The 23,814-nt window shown below is 42.4% G+C and overlaps 1 protein-coding gene across 4 annotated transcripts in view; it reads right to left on the bottom strand.

Moving 5' to 3' along the window:
- Positions 1-23,814, bottom strand: part of LOC115170941 (KAT8 regulatory NSL complex subunit 1) — a 78,867-nt gene that overhangs the window by 49,503 nt on the left and 5,550 nt on the right. For all 4 annotated transcript variants that reach the window (XM_029727343.1, XM_029727342.1, XM_029727345.1 and 1 more), the window contains exon 2: positions 1,569-2,946. In XM_029727343.1, the coding sequence (XP_029583203.1) occupies positions 1,569-2,857 (1,289 nt within the window). In that variant the 5' untranslated portion in view covers positions 2,858-2,946. The remainder of the gene's footprint in view (positions 1-1,568; positions 2,947-23,814) is intronic.

Raw genomic sequence — 23,814 nt, 5'->3', positions numbered from 1 at the left:
CATCAACGAGCTGCCAACCTAAACTATGAAAAGCAGGAATAGGTCTGTGTGGTGAGTTAAAGTGTTTGCAAATATGTTCTCTGTTCATCATATAGAATGTTACAGAAGTGGATGAGTCATGCCCAAGAAAGAAAACAGTGCCCCCCCCTCTCTCCGTAAGAGGAGCGCCCTGTCACTTCTTAAAGGTGCAGGCGCCCCTATTTTCTTCTCCCACACGGACAGTCAGACAGAGACTGTAAAAAACAGCAGCTGTGTCATCATGCTCTCTCTCACTATAATCTGCCTGGAAGTAAGCCTATTTGGCCTTACGCAATTCGCCATGTGACCGACCAACTGCTTTCATCACGCCCGAATGTAGGTTATCCCTCATGCCGTCGGTCTGTCTTTAGCTTTAGTTCACAACATTCAAACAAGGCCTCTGACTCTGACCCACAGTCAGGCTCACGCTGAGTCCCAAATAGCTCCTTATCCGCTACATAGTGCACTACTTTTGATCCCAGCCCTATGTGTCCTGGTCCAAAGTAGTGCACTATATAGATTGGTTAGTGCCCATGGGCCACGCACTACACACAATAACCAGTGGGTCTTGTGGAGCTGGAATCAGAGGGAAGCCGCAGGGCTGACTATAAAAAGAGCCAAACATAGTGCCCACATGTTACTCAACTGAGGATCATAAAGAAAAGGCCAATCCAACTGAGTAGGAACATCTAGCATAACCAGCAACAGCTAGCCAACACCATTCAAAAGTTAAGGTAACATGAAACAAGGTAGGACCAATACTGAATACTTCAGGGTGGATTGTCCATCTACTCCCACATTATTTCATCCATCTCTGGATTAAAATCGACTCCTGCGATGATCACATTTATGGAGTCAACTAGCAAAAGATCAGCAATATCGGACATTGATAGGATAACAACCGCACTGGAATTAACCTAACCTGGGGCCAAGATAGCTTCTTCCGGATATCCCCGCCTTCACTTCTTTGAAAACGGTGGTTTCTTAGACCCATGCTTATCCCTGAAGACATGAAAGTGTGTTTGAAGCAGAGGACTGCACTGCACCATCAGAACAGAAGAGCCTTCTATTAAAACAGGTTTTTCTTATTCACTTTCATTACCCATCACTTCGTCAGGGTCACCTTCCACGAGGATGCAAGCCACATCCTCATGAACACAGGACCAGGAAGACGTAGCGCGCGGGCACATGCTTGTATGTAACATAAGTGGGCCTGGATTAGGCTTCCTTTCAGCAGCAGAGAGTGGTAACCGGAGATGAACCCTGAAACTGGCAGTGTTTCTCTGCTAAAACGAGACTACAGATCCCCAGTGGCTAACAACCCAACAAGCCAAGCCAGGATGGAGTCCCCCCCCTTTCACTCACTCAAGCATCTTTGTATTTTCCACTACTTCAGTGTCCGACTCCCTCTCTGCATTCTCCCCATCCTAAATGCCAATTTAGTCAACATTACTTCATTCCAAAAGGCACATTCCACTCTTTCTTATCCAATTAAATTGTCTGTTAAACAGGGGGAAAAACACACATTTTCCTTTTCTCCAGGTACTTACAGAGAGATGTGTCGCTGCTCGATGTCCACCCTGGTGAGCTCGTCCTCTTCCACGTCCGTCTCTCCTCCGGAGCTGCTCTCCGTGGCGTCCGAGTCGAAGGCACTCTCCGTGGACCTCAGGTTGGTGGTTCCGCTGAGAGACAGGCGCTCCAGCTCCGCCGGTACAGAGCCGTCCTTCAGGAATCGCCCAAGCCCCTCCCTCTCCTGTGGGGTGAGGGGGGCGTCCTGGCCTCCTCGTCTCCCGCCAGGTCGGAGGGCATCCAGTGGTCCCAGGGTGCTCTCTAGGAGCCCCCCCAGCTGCTGCTGGACATGGTGCTCCACCTGCTTGGCCTGAACCACCTGGAGGCGCTTCCTCAGGCGCCGCAGACGCCCCTCGATCTCGCCCTGCCGGCTCTGGCTCTGCTGAGTCCGCTCCTTAACGTCCACTCCAAGGCTGCCCAGACCCAGAGAGGTCTGTCGGTCCGTTGGGGAAAGGGATGATGTGTCCGTGGCCAGCGATGGTGGCCGTTCTGAGGGTTTGCTGTCGGGGCAGTCCATGGGGGTGTTGGTGGAGGCTGCGGGGGGTGCTGGCTGTTCAGGGTTTCCAGCAGGGTTGTCGGACAGTCCTGTGGGCTGCTGGTGCTGCCCTCCCCCGTTGAGAGGAGAGTTTCCTCTAGAGGCAGCTGTGTGGAGTTGGGGCTGGTGCACTGGGGAGTCCAGTCCATGTCCAGCAGGAGGCCTGTTATTACCTCCATTGACCGCTGTCATACTGTCCCGGTCGCGGTCCGCCCCGTTTTTGGCCAACTTCTTGGCCACGCCGTTGACCGGTGGCGGCGAGCTTGACAGGGCAGGGGGACCACCTCCTCTGCTGTTACTCATGATGCTTTTCAGCTGCTCCTCTGAGAGCTCCAGTGTCTTATGTTTCCTGGGCAGGAAGCTGGGCAGAAGGCCGTGTTTCTGTAGCAGGACGCCTTGCAGCGTCAGTGACTCATTAGTAGAGGGAACGGACGTCACGTCCGAGCACAGGTACGACGCCACCAGCGGCTGTAGTTTCCCAAGAGGTGTGGAAGGAGCCTCGTTGCCTCGCGGCGACTCCTCCCTCCCCTTACCTGTGATGGACCCCCCGTGGGGACCGCGCTCTTCAGAGGCCTTGCGCTTGACGGCGCCGTTGCTGGAGACGAGGATGTGACTGGTGCCGCCGCTGCTCTCCACGCCGCTCGGGGAGAGGTTGGAGGAGGGCGGAGCCAGTTTGAAGCGGATGCGGTGAGCTTCGGCCGGCGCGTCGGTTAGAGCGGGCGCCATCGCAGCCATGCAGCACAGGGAGGGGGCGGGCGAGGGGGCCTCTCCCGGTGCCGAGGCCAGCTCCACACCACCCACCTACCGCCTCGCCAGAGGACAGCCTAGGAGAGAGGGGGAGTCAAGAGATCTACATTAAAAACACAGCACAACATCCATGAGCCATTTCCAACGTTCACACTTGATAAATCATCATTCACTGTCATCCAAACCAAGAGCATTCCATGTAACGCTTCAAATTTGCCCATAGTAGTCATAATGATCTGGCCCTAATGCCACATTACTACTCTGCAAGAAATCCCGTTGCTGACAGACAGTGAAGCTTTTATACATATGAAATCAGACATCAATTACATGTTTCTGGAGCACAGAGGAGCAGGTGCGTAGATGAAACCATAGCTGGAGGATAGAGAGTGAAGCGGGGGGTTAATTTACCAGCGGTACTACATTGAGAGGAGCTATGCAGCTTAATTTATGTCTGCGTGGGACACAGGAGGGAACAGCTGATCTCACCAAATGTAGGTCAGAGCCCTAGCTGGAGCAAAGGCCTACCAAAACGCATCCAGACAAGGGGGATTTCAGCAGCCGATCGGTAGGTTAACAGGATAAAAAGAAAAGAAGAGGAGGAAGGAGCAGAGTGATGGGAAAAGTACCCTACCAGGGGTCATTTTCTAAGTATTTTCCTAAAGCTCAGATGGGCTTTTAAGACCCCATAGCCAAACTATGCTCACCATTTCAATGTGTAATTTGGTTATATGTTGGCAGGCTGCCTGGCTAATGTAATTCAAGAACAAGGGAGGGTACAGACTGAGGAGAAGACAGGTAAATCATAATGGTGGAAGGAAAAATATGCAGGTGGCTGGCTGCCTTTGCAAGTGCAAATTATACTAGCATGATTCTAACATAACTGCTCAATAGAAAAATCTGTGAGTAATATTTCTAAGAAATGTTCAGGTCATGAACACGCACAGGTCAGGCTGACACGACATGAAATCACTATTCATTTTCTGAGAACACAGAGCGAGAGAGCAGACTGTAGTGTTATGTTCTGAAAGGGTGCCGTGCTGTAACACTGCAGATCCAAAGGGTGTGGTGATGGATGGCACAGGTGTTAGGTTACACTGTGTAGCTGCGTAAAAGGATAGGCTACATGCTCCATCATTTCCTATTAGATTAGGCCTAAGCTTAAAAAAAACTTTTTAAATCACTAAAAGGCAGCGTTGTGCTCAGCTTTATAACATTTGTCTACAAAGAATGCAATAATGTAAAGCGATGCAATAATGTAGAGAATCAAGTAGGCTTGTCTTACGCAAACGTGTAGCCTACGACTTTATTAGAATGCAAAAACAATGTCCATGTTTCATCTTCAAGATAAATGCAAAGCATTTACTGGGCTATTTGACCCAGTAAATCAGGCATTCAAACTATTCCCACTTCCTAGGTGTAAAATTCCCTTTTCAACTTGACTCAAAAAAAATTTTGCAATACTGAATGTTTCTCAACAGGGAGGGTGTTTTATTAACAGTACCAAGTAAATGAGGAAATATTGACCTGTGTCCCTGAATGACACTCCATTCAATATTACTTAACAGCTGCACTATTTTAAGCAACAGCGCTAGCAAGCAGAAAGGCAAGAAGCTCCTAAAAAGAAACTGAAAATGCAAATAGAAACACCTTAAAAATAAGGGCAGCTGCTACGAACTGACGAGGGGAGGAGAGGCATATGTTATATTCGTCCTAATCTTGTGATAATGTTTTACTCAAAATGCCTTGCGTGTGACGGCCATGGATGGGCTGTGACAAGCTGGGACGTGGAGCTGCTGCAGTAGGGGGGAGGGGAGAGGTGTGAGGAAACAAGTTGTCCCCCATCTGGCCAACCACATCTTACTGGACAGGATAACACTGACAACCAATCGAAGCCGAATGACAGTCAAGGTAACCAATTGGATGGTTCTGCATGATTGGTAGGTGGGGAATGTTGAACAGCAATGCAGATTAGGGCATATCTCCTCACAACATTTTGAGGGAAAATGTAAGGGAGAGAAAGAGTGAAAGAGGGGGACGGGAAGGCCTAAGTCATTTGATTTTCTCTCAAGCCATTTCTGGAAGCACTTTTCAGAAATGCTCTTTTGTGAGTTGTTTTCCTAAGGCTGCTCCCCCATGTTGCTGGTTGAGTGGGGAGATGGCTTAAGTAGTGAATAGATTGTAGAACATTCTGGAGGGGTATGTTTATTTGACATGCATGAGAGGGTCAACTTCCACTGTGCTAATCTGAACCCATCATCTGTACTGCTGCTACCATATGATGAGTGGTCAGGTGTGGGGGGGGGGCACTTTAAAAGGAGGGATGGAGTCACTCCAGTTGTGGACAGGGTCCCAGGTGTTCATTTTTGTATGGACACACACGTGGTGCGCCATTTGTTCACCCGCAACAGCCGGCAATTGCTAACCCATCTGCAACCGCCCGACTATATGTGATAAAGTGAAAGAGGCCTGCACCCGACCCTAACCCGCTAACATATCAAATGTGCTGTGGGCTACAGTCCGAGACGGCAGATTGTTCTTTTGACATAGGGTGCAGGATTTTTGTTGCATTATTTAGACATGTTTCTGCTCATAATTTCCAACATTTTGGTAGGCTGTTAGTCAGCTTGTCTATAATTAGATACACGCTGCTTCTCTTCTGTCATTATACAGTATGCTGCCCTAGAGTACTAAATAAACCCTCGCTCACCAGAATATCATTAATCGATAAGAGTGAACGCTTCAATCTAGTTGACGTCGGTAAAGTTCTCGGTCATCTCGGATTCTTTCGCTGAGCAGAACCTTTTACGGACCGGGGAGAAAATGCTAAATTTGACCGATTGTAAGGAAACAGAAAGCTGTGAAAACAACCTAACATGTTTCTGCCAAGATTTCAGTTCCTTCTGGATGCATATTTGATGTGGCTGAAATACTATCAGCTTTTATGATGCTGATGAAGATAGATACCGTCTGTAGAGGTGCTAACAACGCATTTGCATTCTCTCAAGATGCTGAACGAAATAAATCATATTTCTCCACTCCTGTTCCCTAGTCAAAATGTAGCCTACATTTGGTGCATTATTTTACTGCAAGAAATGCCTTATTCTGCAGGAGTTAACATTAAAGCTATGTGAGGTTATAGACCTAGTCAGTGTCCAGATTTCATTTTCTATTTTACCCATCTGAACAGTAGGCTACAGTTCCCTTGGCGTGCCATAGGCCTATTTGAAGTCCCCATCTTGTGAGTCGAATTTGTATAGCGCCTCACAATCGCCACACATAATCAAATCGTTCCCAGTCTTTACTTTACCCCGCTTTACTTTCAACTCTCCATTTCGCAGCTTCAATGTAGCCTATAAATAGCAGAATAATTATACATTGGACTTCGTCCAGGTATTCTTCTCCCTTTATTCAACCCGCCCGCCATCCATCTGCCCTTCCTCCGCACAACATTTCATGACCCTAAACCCGATCGACCCGCGGATATAACCGTGGGGACTGCGGGTTATGAGTCAACCCACGCATCACACACAGTCTCTGAGGAGTTACTGTACCTTGGTATTGTGTCATGTCAAACTAGACACTAGAACCGTGCAGCTGTGTCAACTATCAACTGAGACAACAGTCAGAGCTCAGAGCCAATGGCATAGCAGCACCTAGCAAGGCCAGGGCAGACATAAGCCTATTTAAAGGTGAAGGGAATGATAGATGTTTGATTAAAATGTATGTAGTTCTGTCCTTGAGCTGTTCTTGTCTAATGATGTTCTGTATTATGTCACTCTGTATTATGTTTCATGTTTTGCGTGGACCCCAGGAAGAGTAGCTGCTGCTTTTGCGACAGCTAATGGGGATCCTACTATAATACCAAATACACGCTTGATTACCCAACACACACACACTACTCTAGGGATGGGCACGGTTAATCAAATATCCGGATATCCGAACGGACAGTTTGAATACTAACACTTGATTATTCATTTTTGGAGATTATTTTTTAGGCCTGTTGTAACAATGAAAAAAGCTTCATGTAAATGATATTGTTCATGTTACACTGGTACACACAAGGACATACTATGACATTTGAAATGCTTAATTGAATAAAACAAACTTTAGAATGTAGTGTTTACTTACAGCGCATTGAGCTACTGCTGCTTCAGACGCAACGTGGCTTTGACAGTCATTGTTAACAGTTGTGCAATGTAAATGTACCCTACAGGACTCACAAAATAATGGTTTTATTTTCAAGCTCATTTTCACTCTGATGGGCTATGGGTTGCATTTTACATGAAAAGGTATTTTACTATTATAGTGCATTAACCTGTTGGGGCTAGGGGGCAGTATTTGCACAGCCAGATAAAAAAAACGTACCCGATTTAAACTGGTTACTACTCTTGCCCAGAAACGAGAATATGCATATAATTAGTCGATTTGGATAGAAACACTCTAAAGTTCCTAAAACGGTTTGAATGGTGTCTGTGAGTATAACAGAACTCATATGGCAGGCCAAAACCTGAGAAGATTCCATACAGGAAGTGCCCTGTCTGACAATTTGTTCTCCTTCTAGGGCATCTCTATCAAAAATACAGCATCTCTGCTGTAACGTGACATTTTCTAAGGCTTCCATTGGCTCTCAGAAGGCGCCAGAAAGTGGAATGACGTCTCTGCAGTCTCTGGGCGAAAAATGGCAGGAGTTTTTGTGAGTGGTCAGGCAGGGAACAATGATGCTGGAGTTCGCATCCACGAGAGGACTCCATGTTTTTCTTTCAGTCTAATGGCTGTGATTATTTTTGGCAGGGTACTCTGACAATCTAATGTTTTGCTTTCGCTGTAAAGCCTTTTTGAAATCGGACAGTGTGGTTAGATTAACGAGAGTCTTGTCTTTAAAATGGTGTAAAATAGTCATATGTTTGAGAAACTGAAGTTATAGCATTTATGAGGTATTTGTATTTCGCGCCACGCGATTCCACTGGCTGTTGACTAGGTGGGACGGGAGGTTAAGCCCTACGGTCAGCCCTGACAACGGTATGCTATTTTCCCAACTACAAACAACGATTAGCCTATAGGCACGCACACCAATGGCGAGTCCTCAAGACCTGCTGGCACAAATCAATACAACAAAAATTATCACCAGAAAACTTTTTGGGGGAAACATAATCAGCTATATGATGGCAAAACGTCAGATCTCTTTCACCGTTGCTGTTAGCCAAAAAGTACTACTATAGCACCCTGGAAACTACTGCGCACTGTTTGGGACCCATTTATTACACAGATTATGTTGCAAAACAGAAGCAAATGTAACTAAACGGGGAGGAACCTATCTGAATTTGTCCAATATCAATTTGTTTTGGCTAATGATTACACCCCAGCTGTTTGCATTATGATGATTGGTAAATTGTATTTATTGCGAATACCCGGAAAATAAATAGATAGTATTTGAACAGTGAAATAAAGCTCCTGCCCAAGTTACCCCCCACAAAATTAAAATCAGTGCAGCCTGCCCTTTCTCTTCACTGATGATGCGTGTGTTCAGTCTGCCTGTTGAAGGTAGAACATCCTAGCCTATTCATTGATGATAGGCCCTGTTTTACTGAAGTTACAAGACAGTGCGAGGCAAGAAATTCCAAAATACAGCATACTATTGCGAGATACAGCTTTTGATTGCCGATAGATAGAACCCTGCACTGTCTATGCCCATCTATACTGTGTCCCTCCCCTTTCAGTCCCTCGCTAGTTCACTGGGAGTGTTTATGGGAGTGTTTGTGTTCTCGGAAGTACAACTAATTAGTCTCCTCCGTTCCAAAAACATAAAATCTTATGAGTCGATTCTACTAAATGTCTTGGTAAACCACTGTATTTGACTGAGATAGTTTTGTTTTCAGGACAGAGTGGTCTGTGCACAGGCAGCTCAAGATTTGATTGACAGTTCTTGTTGTCTAGAGATAGATATTAATCCCGCTTCAGAAAAAGCATTACTTCACAGACAAGTAAAATGCTGTAGCTCACCCTTACAAACAAACATGATGTATCCGATGCCCTGTCAAGGGTATGTGTTTATGTATGTATAAAAACTGTGGTAGATGTATAACTTCATTGCCCGACCTTAGTGGTCACACATATGCACTGCTTGACTTGGACTGGACTAGGTGCCGGTACTGTTTATATTTTGGTGCAGGAGCTCCACAATACTTTTGAGCTAATATTGTATAAGATGTGCAGGAGCTCAAGCAGTAGAAAATGTGAGGTGCCGGTACTCTGCTCCAGTGAGCTCATGCTCAAGTCAAACACTGTACATACGTAATAGGACCATTATTCTGCATTGTGAATTGATGTGGAATATTATTATTTTTTATTATAATTTTAATGGAAAACCAATAAAAAAAAAATGGCAGTTCAATTTGTCACATCGCTTGTCAGATCCTTGCTCTGTAGAGTGTAGCCTTTTCTGTCAAACTGGACTTTGGTTCCTTCAGAATATGTCCAGATACACCAACTCAAGCAGAGAAATTCACAGTGAAACTCTCATGAAAGGCTCTGACTAGAACCCTATTCCATAAATGGGCCCTGGTCAAAAGCAGTGCACTGTATAGGGAGTAGGGTACCGTTTGGGACGCACTATAGCCTGCCTGCCTGCAGCGGAAGCTATGTGGAGGGAAGAGCTAACCCAGCCACCTGCTAGTAGGACATTACTAATACAGCAGCCAGGTTCAATCTCAGTTCACCAAACTTCAATCAAATAATCCTTTCGCCATTCTCAGCACTACAGTAGAAAACAAGAAGGCTACGGTACAACCCCTCCCTGCTCAAAATGTATGTGTACACAATTCCCTGGTGAACGGACAGGGGTGTGAATGACAGTTTGATTCAAGTAAGGTTACATAAATTGAATGTACTTAGTAAAATTATTATGCAAATATGGCCCGAGTTACATAGAAGGACAAACAAGATTCATCTAATAGCCCAAAACTGTCAGTATGACAAGAACAGCTTGGCGCGTAGTCTACCAGAGCTGCCAGTTACCTTTTGTATCAGCTACTGCAGGCCCAGGGTTTCTTAATGGGTGCTTTCCCAAGTGTCTCTACATAGAAAAACATTTAATCAACTTAAGCCTTTGAGAGGCAGCAGGGAGGGACAGATATGAGGGAGTTAGGCTGTCTGGGGAAGTCCCGTCCTACACTCTCCAAACAATGTTACAGTTTGGATGGAGTTAAGAAAGAGAACACTGTTTTCCCATTCAAGGGAGGAAATAATTGTATGTTGACCAAACTTGACACACGCCTGTGCTCACAGACACATATGCACGCACGCACACACACACAAACGAGTAGGCTGAAACAACTTGTGCTGTCGCTCAGCGTCACACTCATAACCCAGCAGAGTAAAGATCCAGTGAGGGTTTGGAATGTAAGGTGACCTCCCTTGGGCTGTTGTGTCAGAAAGTGAGATCAGACTATGGCAATGACTCAGCAATACCTCACTCTACACTAGGCACCAACTAGACTACAGAGAACATTCTGGAGGATGTTTGATGAAACCAGGGTCAAAAGTAATGCCTATAGGGACTTAGGGTTCGAGTTCAGACGTAGATCAGGGATAGGGAGGAGGAACAGAGCACAGTCATACACCACTCATTCCAGACACCTCTAGCATGTTTATTTACAAGGTGATGTCAGAGACAAGGAGAAAGAGAGAAACAAAACATTCACAGCACACATTTACTCGTGACTTAGGCTAATTCCTTTGCATACAGTATAGCCTGTTTTTAGCCTCTGGTCATTTCCATGTAAAAGCACCAACATGTGAAGTTCAAGTCAAATCTGGTTCCAAATGAAAGCTAAGAGTCTATATTTTTAATAACTTAAAAAAATAAAATTAAAACATTTTCCATCCTCAAAATTAGGAATAAGCAAAGGCTTTGATTTCTGGTCAAACAGATGGAAAAGGCTTAATAAAAGGCATTTGAAATATATCAAAACACAATAAATGAAGAAAACCCCTGCCAACTAATATCAGCACTAACATTTTGTTTAAGAAACATTGGCCTGTGCCTTGAAATTCCGTTACCAAAAACCCACATCTTTAAGATATTTTCTAATTTCTCTCGCTCATTAGGGAGGATAATGAAAGTTCACGGAAGTAATAAGTAAAAAAGGTAGAAACCATATCTATTTGGTTTCTTAATTATTAAGTGATTAAAACTTGTAATTAACCAAATTGATAACAGAATTTCCTTAAAATCAGTAAATGAATTACTGCAATTGAATTGGCTACAATGTGAAAATCCCAGTAGTCAAAACAGTCTTCCCTTCCATTGGTATATTATTACGTTCAACTCATAACCATTTTCATTGTTGGCTGGTGGTTAAAGCTCTCTCTCTCTCTCTCTCAAACACATAATAAACAAAAGTGAACTAAACAATTAAAACTCAAAAGTTTCAAAAGGAACAGAGACATTTCAAACGTCACATGGCTATGTACAGTGTTATAACAATGTGCAAGTAGTTGAGGTACAAAAGGGAAAATAAATAAATATAGGTTGTATTTACAATGGCGTTTGTTCTTCACTGGTTGCCCTTTTCTTGTAGCAACAGGTGATAAATCTTGCTGCTGTGATGGCACACCGCGGTATTTCACCCAAAATATATGGGAGTTAACATGTTGTGGTATAGGGGGCAGTATTTTCACGGCCGGATAAAAAAAACGTACACGATTTTATCTGGTTACTACTCTAAAACACTAAAGTTTCTAAAACTGTTTGAATGGTGTCTGAGTATAACAGAACTCATATGGCAGGCCAAAACCTGAGAAGATTCCATGCAGGAAGTGCCGTCTGACAATTTGTTGTCCTTCTGTTGCATCTCTATCGAAATTACAGCATCTGTGCTGTAACGTGACACTTAAGGCTTCAATTGGCTCTCTAAAGCAGCCAGAAAGTGGAATGGGGTGTCTGCTGTCTCTGGGCAAAGTACAGCAGCAGAGTTTGTAAGTGGTCAGCCTGGGGACAGTCTCCATTTTTTTCTTTCAGTCTTTGAATGAATACAATGTTGCCCGGTTGGAATATTATCGCTATTTTACGAGAAAAGTAGCATAAAAATTGATTTTAAACAGTGTTTGACATGCTTCTAAGTACAGTAATATTTTGAATTTTTTTGTCACGAAATGCGCTCGCCAGTCACCGGTTGGATAGTTACCTGAACGCATGAACAAAACGGCGGTATTTGGATATAACTATGGATTATTTGGAACCAAAACAACATTTGTTGTTGAAGTAGAAGTCCTGGGAGTGCATTCTGACGAAGAACAGCAAAGGTAATCCAATTTTTCTAAAAGTAATTCTGAGTTTAGGTGACCCCGAAGTTGGCGGATGTCAAAATAGCTAGCCGTGATGGCCGAGCTATGTACTCAGAATATTGCACAATGTGCTTTCGCTGAAAAGCTATTTTAAAATAGGACATAGCTTTTGCATAAAGGAGTTCTGTATCTATAATTCTTAAAATAATTGTTATGTATTTTGTCAACGTTTATCTCGAGTAATTTAGTAAATTCACCATAAGTTTGCGGTGGGTATGCTAGTTCTGAACATCACATGCTAATGTAAAAAGCTGGTTTTTGATATAAATATGAATGTCATCTGATGAAGATCAAAGGTTAGTGCTGCATTTAGCTGTGTTTTGGGTATTTGTGATGCATGCTAGTTGCTTGGAAATGGCTGTGTGTTTTTTTGTGTCTATGTACTCTCCTAACAATCTAATGTTTTGCTTTCGCTGTAAAGCCTTTTGGAAATCGGACAACGTGGTTCGATTCAGGAGAAGTGTATCTATAAAATGGTGTAAAATAATTCAAAGTTCTCAAACAGGACTATGACATTTTGTGGTTTTAAATTTGGTGCTCTGATTTGTCACTGGCTGTTGAATAGTGTGGGACGATTTAGTCCCACCTCCCTTAGAGATGTTTACAAACTATAGTTTTGGCAAGTCGGTTAGGACATCTGTGTGCATGACACGTAATTTTTCCAACAATTGTTTAAGGACAGATTATTTCACTGTATCACAATTCCAGTGGGTCAGAAGTCTACATACACCATGTTGACTGTGCCTTTAAACAGCTTGGAAAATTCCAGAAAATTATGTCATGGCTTTAGAAGCTTCTGATGGGCAAATTGACAATTTGAGCCAACTGGAGGTGTACCTGTGGATGTATTTCAAGGCCTACCTTCAAACTCAGTGCCTCTATGCTTGACATCATGGGAGAAAAAAAAAAATCGAAAGAAATCAACCAAGACCTTATAAAAATCTGGTTCATCCTTGGGAGCAATTTCCAAACTCCTGAAGGTACCACGTTCATCTGTACAAACAATAGTACGCAAGTATAAACACCATGTGACCACGCAGAAGTATTACTGCTCTGGAAGGAGACGCATTCTGTCTTCTAGAGGCAAACGTACTTTGGTGCGAAAAGTGCAAATCAATCCCAGAACAACAGCAGAGGACCTTGTGAAGATGCTGGAGGAAGCAGGCACAAAGTATCTATATCCACAGTAAAGCGAGTCCTATACCGACATAACCTGAAAGGCCGCTCAGCAAGGAAGAAGCCACTGCTCCAAAACCACCATAAAAAAGACAGACCACGGTTTGCAACTGCACATGGGGACAAAGATTGTACTTTTTGGAGAAATGTCCTCTGGTCTGATGAAACAAATATAGAACTGTTTGGCCATAATGACCAACGTTGTGTTTGGAGGAAAAAGGGGGAGGCTTGCAAGCCGAAGAACACCATCCCAACCGTAAAGCACGGGGGTGGCAGCATCATGTTGTGGAGGTGCTTTGCTGCAGGAGGGACTGGTGCAGTCCACAAAATAGATGGCATCATGAGGCAGGAAAATTATGTGGATATATTGAAACCACATCTCAAGACATCAGTCAGGAAGTTAAAGCTTGGTCGCAAATGGGTCTTCCAAATGGACAATGACCCCAAGCACACTCCAAAGTTGTGGGAAAATGGCTTAAGGACAACAAAGCCAAGGTCTTGGAGCGGCCATCACAAAGCCCTGACCTCAATCCGATAGAAAATTTGAACTGAAAGCGTGTGCGACCAAGGAGGCCAACAAACCTGACTCAGTTACACCAGCTCTGTCAGGAGGAATGGGCCAAAATTCACCCAACTTATTGTGGGAAGGTTACCCGAAACATTTGACCCAAGTTAAACAATTTAAAGGCAATGCTACCAAATACTAATTGAGTGTATGTAAACTTCTGACCCACTGAGAATGTGATGAAAGAAATAAAAGCTGAAATGACTACTATTATTCTGATATTTCACATTTTTTACATAAAGTGGTGATCGTAACTGACCTAAGACAGGGAATTTTTACTAGGATTAAATGTCAGGAATTGTGAAAAACTGAGTTTAAATGTATTTGGCTAAGGTGTATGTAAACTTCGAACTTCAACTGTATCCAATATTATGAACTGGGTGGTTTAAGCCCTGAATGCTGACTGGCTGACAGCCGTGGTATGTCAGACCGTATACCACAGGTATGACAAAACACTTATTTTTACTGCTCCAATGCCGTTGGTAAACAGTTTATAATAGCATTAAGGCACCTCGGGGGTTTATGATATATGGCCAATATACCACGGCTAAGGGCTGTGTCCAGGCACTCCACGTTGCGCATAAGAACAGCCCTTAGCCATGGTATACTGGCCATATACCACACCCCCTCGGGCCTTATTGCTTAAATATATATCCCACCTTGTGTGACACGCAGCAACTTTTTGGCTGGGGAGCTGTGCGCACTGTGATTGAAGTGCTGAAGATACCAATTAAAAGCTGCAGTAATTTATTTTTAAGTCTACTAAAGTGAGGCTTTGTCTTTTGTGTTTCTTTGCTAGGTTATTTTTTAATGTTTTGAGTTTGCCTCAGGAAAGACCAAATGGCTACTAGTCAGATTCTGCTGAGTGCCCTCGTTGCCACAGTAACCTCCCGCCTTTAAAGGGGTAGCTGATATTTTGGTTAAAAGACTCGGGTCACAAAACATGCAATAAGGACACGCAATATACCACACCACTTCTTACTAGTAATCCATTTATAATACATCTTTGTGTGTGTAATTATGGCGAAAAACATGGCTGGTAAAAAAAAAATCTTGTTGGTTCACTGTGGCCGGTGGTTGTTTTGGCCTCCATGGCCTGCTTCAGATAAAAAGATCAAACATTTCAAAACAATGGACAGCATTGTCTATTGAAAAAGACAGGTCTAGTGGTTAATACTAACTGCAATCCGTTTATTTTTTTTCGCTTGAAGATTTCATAACATGCATCAGAAGAGAACTATGCAAGAACGGGGGGGGTGTTGTAAGGCAAATAAACATGGAATAAAGTGCAGATATGTGGCTGATGTAACGTGGTCAAAGGTGCTGGCACATATCCAGGATAAGCCCATAAAGGCTAGCTCAAAGATCTATCAAAGCTCGTCACACACACACACACACACACACACACACACACCATTTTTGTAAGAGTGTTATTTACTTATAAAATATGTTATGACAGTACTTAGGAAAATGTATCTGTTGTCTTAACGCCCTACTACTATGGCATTCATAAGCCTAAAAAGTTTTGAACAATATCAGGAAGTCTTGAAATAGCCATGCTGAAAAGCTGAGTAGATTTTTTTGTACTGTAGTTTAGTGATTGAGATATTTATTAACTGCTGGGGCTACAAAGACAAAGAGCTGTCACAGCCGTGACCTTTGAGAGGCCTCCTGCAGGGGACCAATCAGACTGTCAATCACAGACTGAAGAGAAGGTGGGAAAGAGGACAGCTCACATCTCAATGAACTGACGAAGACCGTCATTTCGACTCAAAAACACATGTCAGGCTGTCAAACATATGTCCTCCACTCTCCAGCCTCCTCCAGTTATTCTGAGGGCATAAACTAACAAGAGGAAAGATGGAGACTGTCTCCTGTCATATGATGACCTCGCTCCAATAGGGCCTTGTTCGGGCAGATAATTAACAGAAGCCTACGGGAGTTAAACGAGAGAGTGGTCTAGTCCCTAAATAATGATCCTGAAGAAAAACAATGCTGGATGTTTTGATGAAGGCAACCGAAAGCTTAAAAAAATATGTTTTTAAAGTAAACACTGCAAAGGCCAGCCTTCAAAACTAGATCATGGGGTTGCGTCATCTCATTTATTTTTGTTGTGGTTGTCACATCCCATTAACGCACTGAAAAAAAAGCACCATTGAATTTCACACATTTATTCCACCTATACAACCAGGCAAGCAAGAGTGGCTCTATAACACACGTTGTTACGAACAAATCAATATTCTCACGGACAACCCTGAGCCATATTGCTCGCCAGGCATGGCGGTGTGCGGAGCCGAGCGTTAGAAACAGGACTCCTGAGAGAGCCCTTTAAGACCAACCCTCCCAGTCTAACCAGTTGCAGACGTATAAGAAGCACCACCCACCCAGCGATACCCTGTCCAACCAAACGCAGGCTTCGTTTAGGACATGCCCCGCGATGATGCGTATTTCACACGATCACCTTATTCTGATTAGGCCCCTGCCACCAAGTCAGGATGTGTATTCTACACCCGTCGCCCTATTCTGAACACAATGCAAAGAGGTCATTAAAATGTGGCTATTCTTCGGTGAAGGCAGCCATCGCAGAGGCAGCACCAGTAAAACCTGAAATGGATCAACCTCCAGTACAGAGGAAAGTATATAGGCTATGCTAAAAAGGTTTAAATTAGGAAAACAGGCTAGTAATTTTGTCATAACACAATATACTGTACTTACCATTGATGATGGTTAAGCATAAAGGTCTAATGTTGGTCGAAAACATTATTACCAATCATAATCAAAATGCTAAATAGGGCCTAACGTTAAGAATTATGTATTTATATATCTATTTTACAACAAAACAATATTCTACCTATTGACAGAAGCATCAAATGGTTCTCCCTCACCAGGTCCAGTACCAGGTAAATCCATCAGACTCTCCAGCTACTCGTATTGCAGCTGAAGGTCGTAACCTTTATCTCTGCCATCCGTGGGAACCATCCACCAACTCACGTTAAACCCAGTCCTTGAATGCGATAAGGATTTCTCCTACATGCTGCAGTTAATGTGTCTGGATCAAAGTTCCCATAATGACTGTGTGTGTGTGTGTCCATGCATAGGCCTGTGTGTGATGTGTGTGTGTGTGTGTGTCAGAGCATGTGAGAGTAGTTCAGCTGTTGGAAGCTCATGGAGGGGTGCGCAACGCTTCATGTCCTTTCCTACAGCTCTGCTAAAAACGCTCTGCACTAACGGAAAAAAATAATAAAACTCCGCTCCATTCATTAAAATCACAATTTAACCAACACCCATCCATTTTTCCCCCCTGGCTCTACCAATTTGTTTTAAAGTATTGAAACCAAACCATATGGATTTGAATGAAAAGTATTTGAATAAACATGAACAGGTGATTGTAAGAAGTGAACATCAATTAAAATAGGCTACATGTGTTATTAAAACAGCATATAAACACTAAATAGGTCAGAACACAGACAGGAAAACTAAGGAATGAAAATGAATTATTTAGGCTATATTATTTCTATTATTTCAAGGCTATAGCCTACAAAGACATACACTGTGAAGCATTTGCGAGTGTGACACAACAGGCTGGTAGGGACATAAAGCTCTCAGCATTTAAACATCACGTTGTATTAAATCATTATAGTCTATAAATTACACATATAGGCTGTGACTTACTTATAATTAAATACAAATGAAAGAAATTCTCAGTACCTTAGAATTCCTTTTTTGAAACACAAGTTTGGCCAGTCTGTGGCGTCAGGCTCATGTGATGGTGCCTGGAGAGCTGGCCAGCAGTGGAGAACACCCTCTACACTTACAGAGCCACTGGGGATGCTAAACACCCTTTAGGCCACTCTTACCAGGTTGGGCAGAGATGCAGAGTTGTTGTTTTTATTTTTCTATTAGGAGGCCTAAAGGTTTTTAGGCACAATAACCCAATCAAAAACGGAAAGCTCATTGAACGTGGGAATATGCCAGGCCTATTGGGCCAAAATCTATTATGGCCTGTTGTAAAGATAACGGAAATTAATGAAACGTTTAAGAGACCTGATTTTTTGTTTAGAAATACTTTGCTACAATGACACACTTCGTTATCTACCCACCTCATTCCTTTCTTTTAGCATGTGCACATAGTAAGTACACGTCATACTTTTGGGATAAGCGCATTTTCAGATTCCACAATGATTATTTAGTTGTAGACACTCCCTCTCTTGGCCTTCGTCCTCATCTTTATAAGTCACCTTGATTTAGCCCCTGTGTTTTATTAGTTTCTTTATGAAAATATTTAGCAAACTCCATGACAGGGCTAGAGCAGCACACAAGTAGATTACAAATGCAAGCTGGGGTGGGGCGCTATGCGAGGGGTGGGGCCTATGGGAATCTCGCTCCACGCTCCAGTCAAATTGGAAACGCTCAGCTCCTCGCTCTGCTCACATACTCTGGTGTGTGTACGTGTCTACGCACGCCTGTGTGTATAGTTAAAATACTTTCCATCCATATTTGCCAAATTGTAGGAACGGTTAATTCTTTTACATTGAACGACGATTAGCATAAGTGCGATTTCCCCCCACCATTTTTTCTTACGTTGTAGCCTCAAACTTATTTTAAAATCAAATAAAATGTTATTGGTCACACACATATTTAGCAGATATTGTGGGTGTTGCAAAATGCTTGTGTTCCTAGCTCCAACAGTGCAGTAGTATCTAACAATTCATCATCTGAGATGTTGATGTTGTGCCCGCCATCAGTTGAGACACAGCATACTCTTGAATACAGGGTGGGTCTAAACTACAAAATATGCTAAAATGAAATAAAATCTGAGTCTACATCGAGACACTTGCATTCAGTCTGCATGGTCAATGCAGCGCATGCAACAGTATTGATGACAACGATACAGTTTTCACTTTGGTCCTTAATATAAATCCACTAGTGTTCTGTAATTACACTTAGTTTGTGTTTATTACATCTGCAAACAGCTAGTTTGTCTTTTCTTAGCAAGTTGGGCCTAAATCTGGTTAGCTGCTAATGCTAATCGCTAACTAGCTAATAAATGTACTGAGTCAGAGCAAACGTAACTAACTATACAGCCTGATAATACCAGAGATGGTGTAGACCTAAATCAGCATGTTGTTTGTGCAACAGTATCTTCTAAATCAAAGAAGAATATGCGAAGCAAGAATGTGTTAGCTACATCAAGTAGCTAAGAGAAAAAATTAAATGTAGGCAAAGATTATAGGGTCCCTTAAAACGTCATCGGGGTAGGGGGCAGTATTTTGACGTCCGGATGAAAAGCGTGCCCGTAGTAAACTGCCTGCTACTCAAGCCCAGAAGGTAGGATATGCATATTATTAGTAGATTTGGATAGACGACACTCTGAAGTTTCTAAAACTGTTTGAATGATGTCTGTGAGTATAACAGAACTCATATGGCAGGCAAACCCTGAGAAGAAATCCAACCAGGAAGTGGGAAATCTGAGGTTTGTAGTTTTTCAAGTGATTGCCTATCCAGTATACAGTGTCTGTGGGGTCATTTTGCACTTCCCAAGGCTTCCACTAGATGTCAACCGTCTTTAGAACGTTGTTTCATGCTTCTTTTATTTTATTTTTTATTTAACCTTTATTTAACCAGGAAGGGCTCATTGAGATTTAAAATCTATTTTTCAAGAGCGTCCTGGCCAAGATAGGCAGCGCCAAGTCATTACAAAAATTACAGACAAACAACATGAAAAACTACAAGTAATCTAGTAAAAACCATAGAATAAACAAAGAATATAACAAAATCAAAAACAGCAAATTAAAAACATTGACATGTCAGGGAATCAGTCTCAAGATCATTCATCAGTGATTTAAAAATGCCAATCGGGACAAGTTCTTCCAGTTTAAAAGTATTTTGTAAGGCATTCCAAGACGATGGCGCAGAGTACATAAAAGCCCTTTTACCAAATTCAGTTCGGACATTTGGAACAGTTAGCAAGATAAAGTCCCACGAACGAAGAGAGTACCCACCACATTTCTGAACAATAAAAATACCCAAATAAAAAGGTAGTAAACCCAAAATGGCTTTGTAAATAAAAGTATACCAGTGACTGAGCCTACGAGTGACTAGAGAAGGCCAGCCAACCCTGGTATATAAAGTGCAGTGGTGCGTAAGGGTTTTGCAATTTAAAATAAATCTCAAAGTGCCATGGTAAAGGGTGTCAATTGATCTCAAACACTGAGTGGAAGCATTCATATATAAAATATCCCCATAGTCTAGTAAAGGCATAAATGTAGCCGATACTAGCCTCCTTCTGGCTTCAAAAGAAAAACAAGCCTTATTCCTAAAATAAAATCCTAATTTCAGCTTCAATTTTTTTGCAAATTGTTGAATATGCATTTTAAAAAAGAGGCCATCATCAATCAAAATTCCAAGATATTTATATGAGGTTACAACCTCAATCTCCTTGCCCTGACAGGTAGTAATAGGTGAAAGGTTCAGAGGTCTATTTCTTGCTTTAGAAAACACCAGTAGTTTAGTTTTGTCAGTATTGAGGATAAGCTTCAATTGAGACAAGGTATGTTGAACAGTATTAAAAGCAGTTTGCAAGTTCTGGAAAGCTTTTGTAAGAGATGAAGCACAACAGTACTGTGAATGGGGAGAGAATAAGAGCCATTGGAATCAGATGACTGAGAAAATGACATGAGCTCAGACAGGCGCACGCCCGTGAGAGTTAGGTGTGTTCCTTTTCATTTTTGAAGACAATGGAATTGTCCGGTTGGAATATTATCGAAGAGTTATGTTAAAAACATCCTACAGATTGATGCTATACATCGTTTGACATGTTTCTACAAACTGTAATATAACTTTGACTTTGTCTGAACTTACTGCGCGAGCACAGTGCATTTGGAACGCTGGACTGAACGCGTGAACAAAAAGGGAGGTATTTCGACATAAATATGGACTTTATCGAAACAAAACAAACATTTATTGTGGAACTGGGAGCCCTGGGAGTGCATTCCGATGAAGATCAAAGGTAAGTGAATATTTATGTCATTTGTGACTTCTGTTGACTCCAAAATGGTAGGTATCTGTATGGCTTTTTTATATGTCTGAGAGCTGTACTCAGATTATTGCAAAGTGTGCTTTCGCCGTAAAACTTTTTTGAAATCTGACACAGCGGTTGCATTAAGGAGAAGTGTATCTATAATTCTTTGAATAACAGTTGTATATTTTATCAACATTTATGATGAGTATTTCTGTAAATTGATGTGCACGCTAGCGTCCCACATACCCCAGAGAGGTTAACCTCTTATGGCTAGGGGGCAGTATTTTCACGGCTGGATAAAAAACGTACCCGATTTAATCTGATTATTAGTCCTGCCCAGAAACTAGAATATGCATATAATTATTAGCTTTGGATAGAAAACACTCCAAAGTTTCTAAAACTGTTTGAATGGTGTCTGAGTATAACAGAACTCATTTGGCAGGCAAAAACCTGAGAGATTCCTTTACAGGAAGTGGCCTGTCTGACCATTTATTTGCTTTCTTTGACATCTCTTCCAAAAACTAAGGATCTCTGCTGTTACGTGACACTTCCCACGGCTCCAATGGGCTCTCAGAGCCCGGGAAAAACCTGAATGACGTAATTCAAAGCCCTGGCTGAAACACAGGAGCGCTTTTGCTAAGTGGTCTATCAGAGGACAAAGGGCTTAGGCGCGGGCACTGGCTGCCCCCGCCTTTCTGTTTTTCCCTCTGTTTACAGACACGCAGATTCCCGGTCGGGAATATTATCGCTTTTCTACGAGATAAATTGCATAAAAATTGATTTTAAACAGCGGTTGACATGCTTCGAAGTATGGTAATGGAATATTTTTTGTCACGAAACGCACCGGCGCATCACCCTTCAGATAGTGTCTTGAACGCAAGAACAAAACTGAGCTATTTGGATATAACTATGGATTATTTGGAACCAAAACAACATTGGGTGTTGAAGTAGAAGTCCTGGGAGTGCATTCTGACGAAGAACAGCAAAGGTAATCACATTTTTCTTATAGTAAATCTGAGTTTGGTGAGTGCCAAACTTGGTGGGTGTCAAAATAGCTAGCCATGATGGCCGGGCTATCTACTCAGAATATTGCAAAATGTGCTTTCACCGAAAAACTATTTTAAAATCGGACACCGCGATTGCATAAAGGAGTTCTGTATCTATAATTCTTAAAATAATTGTTATGCTTTTTGTGAACGTTTATCGTGAGTAATTTAGTAAATTCACTGGAAGTTTGCGGGGGGTATGCTAGTTTTGAACATCATATGCTAATGTAAAAAGCTGGTTTTTGATATAAATATGAACAAAACATGCATGTATTGTATAACATAATGTCCTAGGAGTGTCATCTGATGAAGATCATCAAAGGTTAGTGCTGCATTTAGCTGTGGTTTTGGTTTTTGTGACATTATATGCTAGCTTGAAAAATGGGTGTGTGATTATTTCTGGCTGGGTACTCTGACATAATCTAATGTTTTGCTTTCGTTGTAAAGCCTTTTTGAAATCGGACAATGTGGTTAGATAAAGGAGAGTCTTGTCTTTAAAATGGTGTAAAATAGTCATATGTTTGAAAAATTGAAGTTTTGGGATTTTTGAGGAGTTTGTAATTCGCGCCACGCTCCATCATTGGATATTGGCGAGGCGTTCAGCTACCGGCACATCTAGATGTAAGAGGTTAAACACTTATCAACACTTTGGTTCCTACCCGGTCACAATAACTACTCCCTGGTATTCTCATTAGTTGTCATGTCAATACACTGTATTCCAAGTGACCACTACTTTATTCTAACTATAGAATTAGAATTTCCAAAATTCCAACAGTTCACCCAAGTGTTTTGCTCTATGTCACAAGTCAAATCACAATTGTAACATTGGGTTACAAATAAGGCCTAAATTGTTTGCCCATATGTATGTGTTGCTATCCTTGGGCCACACAATACTCAGAAAGCAAATGTAGAACTTGTATTATTCAAAAATATAAAATACTGTCAAATACCATCAAAAAAAATGTCATACCATGGTATGATCTTTTGGCCTTATCTACCATGGGGAAATACCTAGGCCTATATACATTTTCGTTCAAATCAAAAAGGGGTGTAGTCAAAAAGTGATTGAAATCATATGGAATGACCCAGAGAGGAAGAGAAGCATGTGCGCCTCTGCACTTTTAATTGGGCCATTAGGCCATCAGGGAGCACAGGCCACAGCACACTGAACTTTAGACTATAGGTCGGGTTCAACCCGTGGGTATACTCACTCATACACGGTACAGCACACCTGGTTTCGTAAACACTATGCAGGTGGTTTCTGCCTTTGAAGTCTCTTAATCGTTCAGGTTTCTCCATGAGAAGGGAAAAAAGCTGAAATACACCATAGTAAACGAGGAAAACAATTGGGTCTGAAAATAACTCTCTGTTCCTCTTATCTCAAAAGGTTGAGATTTCAGCCAGCTGTCTCAGGTACTCCCAGCTGGGGCAATCAGTTGACTGTAGGGTTTTAAAAAACACACAAAAACAAAAGCCAGTGTCTGAATAGGCTAACTGGCATAGAGGGATGTAAAACTCTGAGGAACCAGCAAACCTATGGTGTGTTTCTGTGCTCCCCAAATCATCCAATGATATGTGATGCATATGGTTGCACTTCCAGACTGGCTTGGTGGCTTCAGCATAGGAGTGAATGGGGGCCAGTGTGTCAGTCAAGCCACTCCCTACAGAGCCTACCAGTGGTCAGACTTCCTCTCAACCCTGTCTAGGGTCTAGGCAACTCGCTTATCTGAAGTTAGGCCTGGAGGGGTGAAACACTTTGGCCTTTAACTTTTAACATCCTACTAAGCCATGA

This window comes from Salmo trutta, chromosome 32, assembly GCF_901001165.1.
Source record: "Salmo trutta chromosome 32, fSalTru1.1, whole genome shotgun sequence".
Lineage (NCBI taxonomy): Eukaryota > Metazoa > Chordata > Actinopteri > Salmoniformes > Salmonidae > Salmo > Salmo trutta.
The sequence above is the reverse complement of the archived record's forward strand: the minus strand, read 5'-3'. Positions and strand labels throughout refer to the sequence as shown.